Consider the following 13297-nt stretch of genomic DNA (forward strand, 5'->3'; position numbering starts at 1 on the left):
GTGTACGCTTTTGTGCAAAGCTGTTTGACTGGCTCGGGGGTGGATAGGGGGGGGGGGGGGGGAGAGAGGATCCCCGTTGGCACATTCCTTTGGATGCTTGCTTTCATGTACAGCGTTTGACCTCTGAAGCAGCTTTTGGGAGAGATGTACTGTTACATCAGGTGAATGTTTCAGTTGTTTTTCGTTATCAGTTTGCGAAGAGTGGAACAAATAAATGTGCTGCTCTGGAGCTTGGCTGGCTTTGTTAAAACAAAAACACAAATTCAATTTGAAATGAACACCCGCGCACGCATACCCTCACACATACACATTGTGTGTCTGCAGTGATCCTGAATTTTTTTTTCAGTAGGCCATAATTATATTTCTGCTACGTCAATGTAAGATTGTTTGTTCCCAGTTTGGAATACATGTCTTGCGTGTCGACCCTCCAAATCTTGATTGATCTACCGGAGTATAATATCATTCTACATTCCGTGTAGGATGCAATTTCTGCAAGATTCGACATTGTTTTTTGTCTAACGAAGATAGATGCTCAAATCCTGTTTTGCTCAAGTTGAAGGAGTTGTTTCCCCCTCTCATTGGTTGAGGAAGAGGTTGGGTGGGGAAGGAAAGGGGGAGGGGGGGGATTTTTTCCACAGCAAGTACAGAATCACAAAATTCGATAAGACTTTGATCGTGTTCAAAAAGAGTATACGGTAAGAAGCATTGAGACACAAGGTACGGAGAATTAATAACAACACGCCTTTTGAGAGTAGATTTTAGAAAAAAAAGTTCGCCTTGCCGTTATTGCCAAACTTGTGATAAATTTCTAAATCTTTTGAAAATATTCACATATCAAAGAACAAGGGAAGTTTAAGTTCATGTGGATTGTTTTTGGTTGTGTTTCTTCGTGTTTCTGCCTGTTTTGGGTTTTGAAATATAACAGTTTGTTTTTGGTTTTTAAGATGTTTTTGTTTCCGGTGCTGCTTTTGGCATTTGTGACCCTCCACCACGGAATGAGTCACATGTCACTTTTGCATGATTTTCATATTTTTACATTTTCCTAAAGAGTGTTTTATGCTCTATCAAGTGGTGAAACCCGTTTCAGAAAAGAGCGAAAACTGTTTGAGTTATAAGCCCGTGACTAAGGTGACCCTCACACTGTTACCAGACACTCCCCGGACTTATATTAAGCCTAGCGCAGAACAGCGCGAGGTGACATGCGACTCATTTCGTGGTGGAGGGTCACATATTCTTTCAGAAAGAGAGCAAAAATGAGTGTGTGTGTGTGTGTGTGTGTGTGTGTGTGTGTGTGTGTGTGTGTGTGTGTGTGTGTGTGTGTGTGTGTATTTAAAAAAAATATATTATTAATCTTAATTCCAGGATTGATTGTTAGTGTGTCACGTCCCTTCAAATTATTTCCCAAAATGTGCCTATCTGTGCATACAGGGACCGCTTGACGCTGAGTATCCTGGAGTTGCGGGAACACGGCGAGCTGGAGCAACTGAAGAAGTACTGGTGGTTTGAGATGAGCGAGTGTCCGCAGGAGACCGCCAAGACAAAAGTAGTTTGTAGCTTGTTTCTACTTGTTTACGTTGACTTTGTCTCTCTGGGTCTTCATTTGCTATCGATTCTGACGTTATGTTGGAGTTTTTTTGTAAGTGCCATTCATTGTGAATCAGTTTTATCGTTAAAGGTACCATCACTGGGTCTAGTTTGCTATCGATTCTGACGTATTTTGAGTTTTCTTGTAAGTGCCATTCCACTCTTTATTTTGTGAATCAGTTTTATCTTTAAAGGTACCATCCTTCTTATCATAAGAGATTATTCCCACAGTCGTAGACCTACCCAGGCTTTTACATCCCTTCACTGGCCAAACAAACATATATACCTAGCTGATTGTTGTACAGGAGGAACATGCTGTGACGAATGTATTTGTATCTGATAGCAATGTTCTTCAAACGAAAATCTCACATTGCACACAAAGAAGTCAGGCCTTTGATGTTTTGTAACTGTCCAAGTACATGGATGTTCGTATCCTGGCTGCGTAGACGCCTGGACAGATGAGAATGGTATATGTGATGGCTTGCCATGGGTTTGGAAAGGCGATACCTACAATGCAACGTGGAATATTTATGTTTTGTTCACTACATTGTCGAGTGACGGGTTGACAGTGCTCGTGTGTGTGCTTGTTATGCTTAAAATATATATTGCAGGGAAGAAAAACAACAACAACAACAACAACAACAACAACAACAACAACAACAACAATGTCATACCAGAGTTACGTTTTAGATATATAAACAGCTAACTCACACAACTAGTGGCTCAGTAATTCAGAACACATTTGAACTTATTCTGTTTTTAATGAAGGTATAGAATTGCATCTGTCTTGCCCCAACATTCGAGACGGAATGGCTTTGCAGTTAGAAGCATCGTTGCAACAGAGTCCACGATTACCTCTGCGCTCTCCCGGAACCCTCTTATAGATTCCCCATCAATCACAGCTATGGTTGCAACACAAATTGCAAAAGATCGCATTCAACACAATGAGGTCGACTCCTGCCTGCAGGGCAGAGGAGACAGAGTAGCGGGAATTGTGGGATGCCTAAACACAGGTTTTCAATGTGGGAGGAGAGAACGACGTTGTTCAGTCAGTTTCCGGCGTTTGATTTCTAACAGGAAATTGATCTCTAACAAGTGATGATTTCTAACACGAGTTGGATTTCTGGCCTAGAAGATATTGTCTCCGATGATTGATGGCACGTTGTTGTCTTTATAATGAATCAGCGTGGCTCGCTTCCAGAAAACAGTTGGAACTAAATACAACAAAACACTAACTTCATCGTAAATGTCAATCACGCTTTCTGAAATAATAATGGATAATGACATAAGGAATGGTTCATGTGCCTGAAAAGGTCAGCTACGGTCCCAGGATGTATGCATAATGTCTGAAATAAAACGAAAATGGGAAATTTACTGAACATTTCATTGACCCAAAAAAATCCAGACCAGACAGACTGCTATCGTTACACAATTCAGAATAAAAGAACAAGAATGGTAGGTTATTGTGGAAATATAAATCCATCAGAACATCCATAAGTATATACATCTCTAAAGTAGAAAACAGTTAAATAATAACTATGGATCCAAGTGAGTTATATAATCTTATTGTTTTATGATTGAAAGGCACATTATAGCGTCTTCCAAAACATAACAAAACAACGATGGCTTCACAATGTCTGTAACCATCCTGCAACGCCGAACAACAGGGGATGTGGCTGCGATGCTAATGCCCTATTCACACAGTGGACAATGTCTCTCATTGCAATGTTTGCACGCTGCCAGCCACCGCATACACGCCGCCGTGTGTTTGGGTCAATGCCTCGTAATTGTGGTAGAGTTCGGTTGACAGACAGTTCGAGTTGCGTCCCTTTCCGTCACTCTTCAAGGGAAGGGGTGGTTTGGCAGTCTAGACACCCACAAGCACGGGCACGTATTTACACACACAGACACACACACATGCGGCAGGGCCGGACTACCGGGGGGGGGGGGGGGGGGTTATGGGGGTTGCGCAAACCCCCCCCCCCCCCAGCCTAAATATGCACCTCACTTATTTGAAACATTTTGTATTATTGTTTATTTTATGCCGTTGCATGCAAGAAGCGACCATTTTCCTATCTCAGAATATGACCTACCCATCAGCTTAAGGGGGCTTCGCCCCCTGACCCCCAACATCCCCCTGGACCACCACTGGCACACACCCCCCCCCCCCCCTCCTCTTAGCCTAGTCCGGCCCTGTGCGGGGAACCGTCCATTATGGTTGCCTTTTAGCACGTATGAGATTAAACAAAGAAGAAACGCGATCATGCACATGAATTAATTAGGCACATATTTGATTCATGAATAAATAAGTTCAGCAATTGCTATTTTGCACAAATGTCTCGCTTAGTCAATCTATTTAATTCATGTATGTGACAAGGGGATAGTTCTGATCGGATTTTGCCTCACTGTTATCTTATCTGTTACAAAGATTAAGTCCCTTACTGTTTTATCGTCTTAGTACTATAATATCACACCTGATTTCGTGTGTGTTTGCGTGTGTGTGTGTGTGTGTGTGTGTGTGTTTGCGTGTGTGTGTGTGTGTGTGTGTGTGTATGTGTGTGTGTCAGTCTCTGTGTGTGTCTGTCTGTCTGTGTATCTGTCTGTGTCTGTCTGTCTGTGTATCTGTCTGTGTCTGTCTGTCTGTGCGTGTGTTTTTGTGTATATGTGTCTGTGTCTCAACATGAGTGTTATCTAACATTAAATTAACAATGCGTTTTCAACATTGTGTTAATCCTTTTGTGAATGCAGATAGTACACTGCACATAATTAGTGTAGATACATGAACCACAATTGATGTATTTGTTGGTTTAGTTTTATTTTGTTTTTGCTTTGACTGTACAACTATCTGAGCAGGGGTTAGGAGGAAAACTTGTATTTCAAGGGTAAATCTTATGGTCACTTCAGGATAGCACGGACAACGCCCTGACCCTGTCCAAGGTGGCGGGTATCTTCTACATCCTGGTGGCCGGCCTGGCTCTCTCCGTCATCTCCGTCGTCCTCGAGTTCCTCTACAAGACAAAGGTCGACTCCCGCAGACAAAACGTGCGTACCTGTTATATACATGTTATATCATACAAAACAAAATAATACTATTCATTACAATACAATACTGTACCGTACAATGAAATACAATACAAAACTAAGGTCGACTCCCGCAGACGAAACGTGCGTAGCTGTTATATATGTTATACAATACAATATGATACAATACATTACTATACAATACGATACGGTACAATACAACAAAATACCATACAAAACAATACAATACAATGCAATACTATACCATTTGCATATCTAGTTGAGCCGTTTGTATTTATATTTTTCATCACGTTTATATAGATATTATTTTCTTATGCAACACATTTGCCTGAGCGCTCACATGCTATATCCCGTTACATAGAGAAAAAACGGATAAATAAATAAGTAAATACATAATGAATGAAGAAATAGTTGAATAAATAAAAATGATATTACAAATGAATAAATACAATACTTTTTCATTACAGATATCTTTTGGGTCAGAAGCGCGGTCCAAGTTCCGACTTTCCATTAGCGGTCACTCAGACGACGAGTCGCAGGGGCAGAGAACACCTTTACGCAACACAGGCACAGTGAGTTGCTTCCCTTCCTTTCGCCAACTGTTCAACAGCCAGTCAATACGTCTTTCAATGTCCAGGCTGCCTTTTGCCCCCCCCCCTCCCTTTGATTGGTCAACCTGCATATGTTTTCTGAATTGTGGGGTAGAATAAAATCGTAAACGCAGGTTACTGTTGGCAAGTGTGCATGTCAAGTGTTGTTTTATTCCGCCCCATACAGGGTGATTTCGCTTTTACAACTCCCAAGAAGAAAATCAAAGACGCATTTTAGTTTTGGCAAGTTTGCATGTCAAGTGTTGCTGTTGGTAGAGAAGTGAGATAAGGAAATTATCTTCTTCCCGAAAAGCAACAGACGCAGTTTTTTGTTCGCAAATATGTATGACAAATGTTGTTAGTAGACCGATTGAGGCAAATGTCATTCTCTCCCCTTCCCAAGAAGAGCAAGAGAAACACAGTTTTCTGTTGACAAACATATAATTATATGCTAAATGTTGTTCGTTAGCGTACACATCCCTTTGCTAATTTTGTTTTTCATCCTTTGTTTCTGTCTGCGTCAATTAGTGTTTTAAGATTAAGCAACACCCGAAGGGTTGCCATTAGCAAGTACTATACAGTGACTGTATTTCTGATCAAACGTTGTGTTTAATTCAGTCATCCATTCGTGCATTAAAAATAAACTTATTAGAATAAACAACCAGCTGTAAGTTTAAAGTGATGGTCGAATATACATCGTATTTCTTCTATTCTGTTTGTCTCTAAAAAAAAAGAAGAACAGTTACAGCTGGTGAGACAAATACTGTTAAAGACCGAAGATATATGAACACATGGCAAACACAGCACAATTAAGAAGTGAAGTTTTCCCTTGTACTTTTTCAAGAAAAAATTCGGGAATACAAAAGCAAAAGCAATATTGAGCGGCAACTGAAGGGAGAACAAGGGAACAATCACATCAACAAGCGTAGTCCTTTTCCAGTCTTTCTTTCTTTATTTGGTGTTTTACGTCGTTTTCAACCACGAAGGTTATATCGCGACGGGGGGAGGGGGGAGATGGGATAGAGCCACTTGTCAATTGTTTCTTGTTCACAAAAGCACTAATCAAAAATTTGCTCCAGGGGCTTGCAACGTAGTACAATATATTACCTTACTGGGAGAATGCAAGTTTTCAGTACAAAGGACTTAACATTTCTTACATACTGCTTGACTAAAATCTTTACAAAAATTGACTATATTCTATACAAGAAACACTTAACAAGGGTAAAAGGACAAACAGAATCCGTTAGTCGCCTCTTACGACATGCTGGGGAGCATCGGGTAAATTCTTTCTCGTCCCAACCAATATGGGACTCCCCCTAACCCGCTGGGGGTCCTTTTCCAGTCATATTCCTTAATGTTGTCATGAAAAAGCCCCCAAAGGCAAAAATGTAACTTCTTAATTGTGCTGTCTTTGTCTTAATGAGTACAGATTCCTTGTGTTTTTAGCATTCTTCTTTTTTGCTCAAATCCTATTGATTGTGACTGACAATCCATTGTAATTAATTGTATGAACAATAAATAATCGTATGTCTTAGTAGTGTTTGTTACGTTGCTTGCTTTCCTAATTGAGTCCAAGTTTGATTTCGCTGCATAACTTGTATCTTTTCTGTATTTCCAGTTTACGTACACAGCTTGCGACGGGAGACCGCGTTCAAGTACACAGACTGTTGTATGACGACAGAGACCACTGTCTCCTGTATCTTCTTCAGCTTAACATGAAGTGTTGCATTCGTAAATTGAATTTGTCAAACTGTATCAAATGCTGGGTTGTGTTGTGAACATGACAGATCAGGGATGTTAATAGGATGTTTCTCTTTCAAAACCTTGTTAAAATGCCATTAAACATGTTGTCAATCTTCGCAAGTTGTAAAGGTCCTTGTCGTTACTTTTCCCTCATCGTGAAGAAGTGTTTGGTGATTAGGAATAATTGTCGGTGTTTTGCCCTTCTCCCACGCTAAAATGCTACAATTAAACAGGTTTATAAAGGACAACAGGTTTATAAAGGACAACAGGTTTATACAGGACAACAGGTTTATAAAGGACAACAGGTTTATAAAGGACAACAGGTTTATAAAGGACAACAGGTTTATAAAGGACAACAGGTTTATACAGGACAACAGGTTTATAAAGGACAACATGTTTATAAAGGACATGTTTATAAAGGACAAAAGGTTTATAAAGGACATGTTTATAAAGGACAAAAGGTTTATAAAGGACAAAAGGTTTATAAAGGACATGTTTATAAAGGACAAAAGGTTTATAAAGGACAACATGTTTATACAGGACAACAGGTTTATAAAGGACAACAGGTTTATACAGGACAACAGGTTTATAAAGGACAACGTGTTTATACAGGACAACAGGTTTAGGACAACATGTTTATAAAGGACAACAGATTTATAAAGGACAACAGGTTTATACAGGACAACAAGTTTATAAAAGACACCAAGTTTATACAGGACAACAGGTTTATAAATGACAACAGGTTTATAAAGGACAACAGGTTTGAGGTACAGACCACAGACCATTGAGTATAAAAGGTCACAAACCAAACCCATTCAATTTTGGGAAATGCATTTCCCCACAACAATCAGTTGTTGGAAGACTTGAAAGAATTATCCACCATTAGTCATTACTGATCAAGAGCAACGATTACAATTTGTTGGAAGGAATGTATCGTTTATATACGCAAAAAAACAATCAGTGTAAATGTTTTAAACATGTCTTCTTGTGTGTGTGTGTGTGTGTGTGTGTGTGTGCGTACGCGTGTGTGTGTGTGTGTGTGTGTGTGTGAGCGTATGTGTGAGCGTATGGGTGTGAGCGTATGGGTGTGTCTGTGTGAGTGAGTGTGTGTCTGTGTTTATGTTTCTGTGTGTATGTGTGTGCGTAAGTGCGTGTGTGTGTGTGGGGAGGAACTTGCTTAAAACTGAAATCTGTATGCACATGATTATTCCCCTTTTATGGGAACCATGCAGGCGACTAGCCAAGACGGATTTGTATCTCTTTTGCATCTCTTTTCATTTCGTATAGGCCAGGGATATGTCTGGGAAGAAAATCAGATCATATATCTTAAAGACTGACTTGAAAACATAAACTCTTGTTATGCACGGCATACAAATGTGCACGTGACGTGTTTATATTATGTACATAATATCTTTTCTTTACAAGTTGCATTTAGGTATGAAGTTGACTGTAATGTTCCTGTTGCATTTTTCAGATGTTTCGTATACCTAGTGTTTTTACTTAGTCACATTTGTACTCTTACACGTATTCTCACTTAGATTAGCGCGCCTCAGCAGTGTACTAATTATGTGTGTACTAATTAGTTACGCCTTTGCATTCCCATCGTAAAACATGTTTTCTTTTGTGGGGACCAGTTTTATGTCCAGTACAGTGCATTTTTTTCTGTTTTCCAGTGGTTTTACTGCTAAGAAAGGAACAAAGCTTGCAGAATGGTGTGTGTGCTGCTTTTGTACTTATTATCACAGCAAACTAGGTTTTAGGCATTCCATTCTTGCTTCTTTTGGATGAATTTATCCTGCGCCCTGTAGGTATCACTTTCTGGTGTGACAAATGGACAGGAATCAAATTGTGAGCAGCACCAGTCTATTGAAAATCATTGCCTTTTTTTTCTTTTACTCTATTATAACTAACAATGTAACATTTAACAACTACATTTTCGCAAGTAACTGATTAATACAAACATGAGAATTTGTTGCAATGAAGTCAACAGAATGTGAATCCCCAAAACATGATTTGAGGCAACACCACACATCGAAACTAAATTTCAATATGAAATAATATGGTCAATATCGAAACTCAGAAAAATAGATGTTTAATTGCACTTAATAAAGAGCATCTCAAAATATTCGTAAGTGATCGCATATTTTAAATAAAAGAAGTGAATATTGTCTTTAAACGTGCGCATGTGAGAGGGGAACGGGAAGAGTTTCTGTCATTTGATTGGTAACACCGAATTAAGTTAATTTTCTGTACCCCTTATTTTTTGTCATGTTAGTCTTTGATGTATCAGTATTCAGCATTTTCTGCCGCTTCTAAAATATTCTATCCTCATGGAAATACTGGATACTTTTTTGCATTTTTGTAGTTGTTGCATTCCTCCAAAGCTTGTAAAAACTGTAATCTTCTTCTAAAGTGCACTTTCCAATTGGGAGAAATATTTTCTTCAAAATCGAACACTGTAATTTGTAATTATTTTGCTAAACACAGCAATACCCGCAGACAAGGTCACGTGAAAAAGCAGTTATTGTAAAGCTTGATCAAATACACATACATGCTCACACACACACACACACACACACACACACACACACACACACACACACACACGCGCGTACACACACACACACACACAAACACACACACGCAAACACGTACACACACACACACACACACACACACACACACACACACACACACACACACATACACACATACACACATACTATGAGCAGATACCTTGCTGTTGTTTATAAAATGAGTCGCATGTCACCTCGCGCGGTTCTGCGCTAGGCTTAATACAAGTCTGGGGAGTGTCTGGTAACAGTGTTAGGGTCACCTTAGTCACAGGCTGATAACTCAAACAGTTTTCGCTCTTTTCTAAGACGGTTTTCACCACTGGATAGAGCATAACAAACTCTCTAGGAAAATGTAAAAATATGAAATTCATGCAAAGGTGACATGCGACTCATTCCGTGGTGGAGGGTCACATATTGTACATAACTATTCTCTTATTTGTATTGATGTTTAAGATGTTTGAAACTTCAATGATAAAAAACTCGAATAAAGAAATACAACATTTGCATGTTTTCCCCCAACTGCCCGTATATGCACATACATTCGTTTGGTTGTGTGTGTGTGTGTGTGTGTGTGTGTGTGTGTGTGTGTGTGTGTGTGTGTTTTGAGTGCGTGCGTGGCTGTGTATGATTCGAGACAAACACGAAACATATATTAATGATATGCTAATGGTCAAAGGGCGATTACGTCATAATGCTTTGTTCACACACACACAAAGCACCAATGATAAAATGTTAGTCGACGATACCAATGACAAAAATATAGTTGTTTCCTTATGCCTTTAGATCGACGAAAGCAATACCTCAGTGATACAAAGTACGTCGAAGATAAAACTGTCAAACATAACAAGAATAGTAGGTTATTGGAACGTTTAATTATTGACATTATATAATTATTGTGACGTATTGTTTTGTCAATAATTAAACGTTCCAATAACCTACAATTCTGGGGGTTTTTTTATTCAGAATTTTGGAACGTTAGCAGTCTCGCTGTTTTTTTTTATTTGTGCTTATAATGACCAAAAGAGAAATATACCATCCCCCCCCCCCCCCCCCCTTCTAAACCTACACACCATTCCCCATCTCACTTTGACGCAGACATTGGGGGGACGGGTCAGCTCAACAAGAAACTATTTCCCGGGACAAGCCGCCTATTGGAGGGTATCAAAACGGGTTATTACCCGACCCTTCGTTTTCCATTTGGCTGATCTCTTCTCGCGCTGGTCTCGGCGATCAAAGACTGGCACTGCCTTAACCTCTCGCTCACGTCTCGTTCGGGTCTGAGACTCTGGCAAATATTACCCCAACAGCTCTCCAAGCACGCACGGGTGTGAGAAGCCAGGCCCTGTGTCTCTGTGAAATATCGTCTCTGTCGTTTGTTGGGAGTAGAATCTGTCTGTGTGTTTGCTGCTCGGTTGGGCTGTTTTTCGGTGTGTTTTTCAGTGTGTGTGTGTGTGTGCGTGAGTGAGTGTGTGTGTGTGTGTGTGTGTGTGTGTGTGTTTCAGTCTGTCTGTCTGACTGTCTATCGTATTCATCTGTTTATTCCTGTATGTCCCTTATTTCCATTGTAAAACAAAAGTGGCCAAGATAACTGTTTGGGTGGCTGTATATAACAGTTTAGGTTTTGATATTTGACAAACTTTAAATTAGTATCATAAGTAGATTTGATTAGTACAATTTCGGAATGTCACAATAATTAGAATACCGAACATCGACAGTAAAACAACCATAAGGAAAAGCGTGCTATAACAGTCACCAAGACTACAAAACAACAACCACAAAACATATTTAAACAATGACCAAATGTGAATAAGATGACCGTGTTAAGATCTCAGATCCCTCTTTATTCTCGGTAAATATGAAGCCAGGTCTGAAGGAACACAATCCCTCAACGCGACCACTTGATTGCGGTGTGCATGCAACAGGTCAGCTGCGTGTGTGTGTGTGTGTGTGTGTGTGTGTGTGTGTGAGGGATGGGGAGGGGTGGGGGATGGGGTGGGGGGGAGGGGATGGGGGATAGGGGCATGGGAGACGGCATGTCACGCAAACACTGTCGAATTTTCTATTTCGCAAAAGCCATTAGCCATCAGGAACACTGTCTGCCTCTGGTGGTTGTTTCGCTGTTGTAATGCCGAAATGTCCGATAACATTTGGACTTTGGTACAATGGTTGTGAGATGGGGTGGATAGAAACGGTTACGCCCCTAGTCTCCCGCTCCCTTATCGCCCCTGATCTGTTCCTGTTTTGTCCTGAGTGGCGTTTATCCCCTGCGCATTATAATTCGTCTCTGTCCCACACCCGCACGCACGCATGTATGCCCGCACGCACGCACGCACGCACGCACGCACGCACGCACGCACGCACACACACACACACACACACACACACTGACATATACACACACTGACACACACACACACACACACACACACACACACACACACACACACACACACACGCGCACATGCGACACACAAACACACATGCACACAAACATTATCTGCATCCTCAAATCAACAGTAATTTTCTTGTGTGAGTGTTCCAGGAACAAAAAAAACCACACGTTTATAAACTTAGCTTGTTGTACTCTATAAGTTGTATTTAATTCATTGTATGCAATATTGTTATTTGTAATTATTTGAAAAAAAATTGTTTGAAAAAAACAATGAAAAAAAGAAGTAATTTTCTTGTTTTTTGAATTTTCTTCTGTTTATATACGGCATGTGAAGAGGTGAATGTGCATTGGTTGCCTTTGTGTGTTCACGACTATTGCTAAGTAAATGAGTGCTTGCATTGTTTCCCTTTTGTTCAATGGTTTAATATCATGTTCTACACTTAATATTTTTAGTTCGCACCAAATTATGGTCTCATGAAATATAGCCAAGATCATGCAAATATGTTTAACAGTGATATGTTTACATATCAAACTGTTGTGAAGCTCTTGTAGTTAAATGAATATATAAATGAAAAATAAACGAACCAATAAATCAATATATACATAAATAAATATATAACTACAGACATAAACAATTAGATACATTAATAAATAGATACATTTTGTGTTTAAATCGATGTAGTATTATATAAATAAATCAATTAATTAATAAAGAAGGAAAGAAATTCATAAATAAATAAATTGCCTAATTATGCGTTTGTCATAGCAAAAGTGATAATGGATGTATCTGTTCAAGTTTTACCCAAGCAGGGCGTGCCAATATAACAATAACTGGTATATAATGCTTTTGGTTAAAGCATCACGGTAGATGGGCTTTTATGTTCGTCAGTATGTTCGATAGCATTTCCATTTAGCTGGAGTAGTTAGAGAACCTTCGCGCTTTGGAGAGCTGCCACTGTACTAAAACTAAAACAAGAAAAAAAAAGAAAACAGGCGTGCCACCGTCATCTGTACAGTCTTTATCAGAGCTGATTTACTTTTGTGTGTTGTTCGTAAAAAGATTACAACAACAACAATAACAACAACAACAACAACAACAACATCAACAACAACAACAACAACAACAACAACAACAATGAAAAAGTGCAGAGATTTGATTTACGTTCTCGAGTGTTGTTCGTGAAAAGATTACAACCAAAAACAAGTCGCGTAAGGCGAAATTACTACATTTAGTCAAGCTGTGGAACTCACAGAATGAAAGTGAACGTAGTCCGCCGCTAGTGAAAAAGGCAGTGAAAGTGACGAGCCTGTTTGGCGCGGTAGCGGTTGCGCTGTGCTTCATAGCACGCTTTACTGTACTTCTCTTCGTT

General features: G+C 39.7%; 1 protein-coding gene across 1 annotated transcript in view; it reads left to right on the forward strand.

The window, feature by feature from the left end:
• Window positions 1–10030, forward strand: part of LOC138968050 (glutamate receptor-like) — a 108330-nt gene extending 98300 nt beyond the window's left edge. Inside the window, exons 16-19 of the mRNA XM_070340613.1 lie at window positions 1429–1543; window positions 4489–4626; window positions 5094–5198; window positions 6835–10030. Coding sequence (XP_070196714.1) covers window positions 1429–1543; window positions 4489–4626; window positions 5094–5198; window positions 6835–6891 — 415 coding nt within the window. The 3' untranslated portion in view covers window positions 6892–10030. The remainder of the gene's footprint in view (window positions 1–1428; window positions 1544–4488; window positions 4627–5093; window positions 5199–6834) is intronic.
• Window positions 10031–13297: the final 3267 nt, after the last annotated feature.

This window comes from Littorina saxatilis, linkage group LG6 (genome assembly GCF_037325665.1).
Source record: "Littorina saxatilis isolate snail1 linkage group LG6, US_GU_Lsax_2.0, whole genome shotgun sequence".
In the NCBI taxonomy this organism is placed as follows: domain Eukaryota; kingdom Metazoa; phylum Mollusca; class Gastropoda; order Littorinimorpha; family Littorinidae; genus Littorina; species Littorina saxatilis.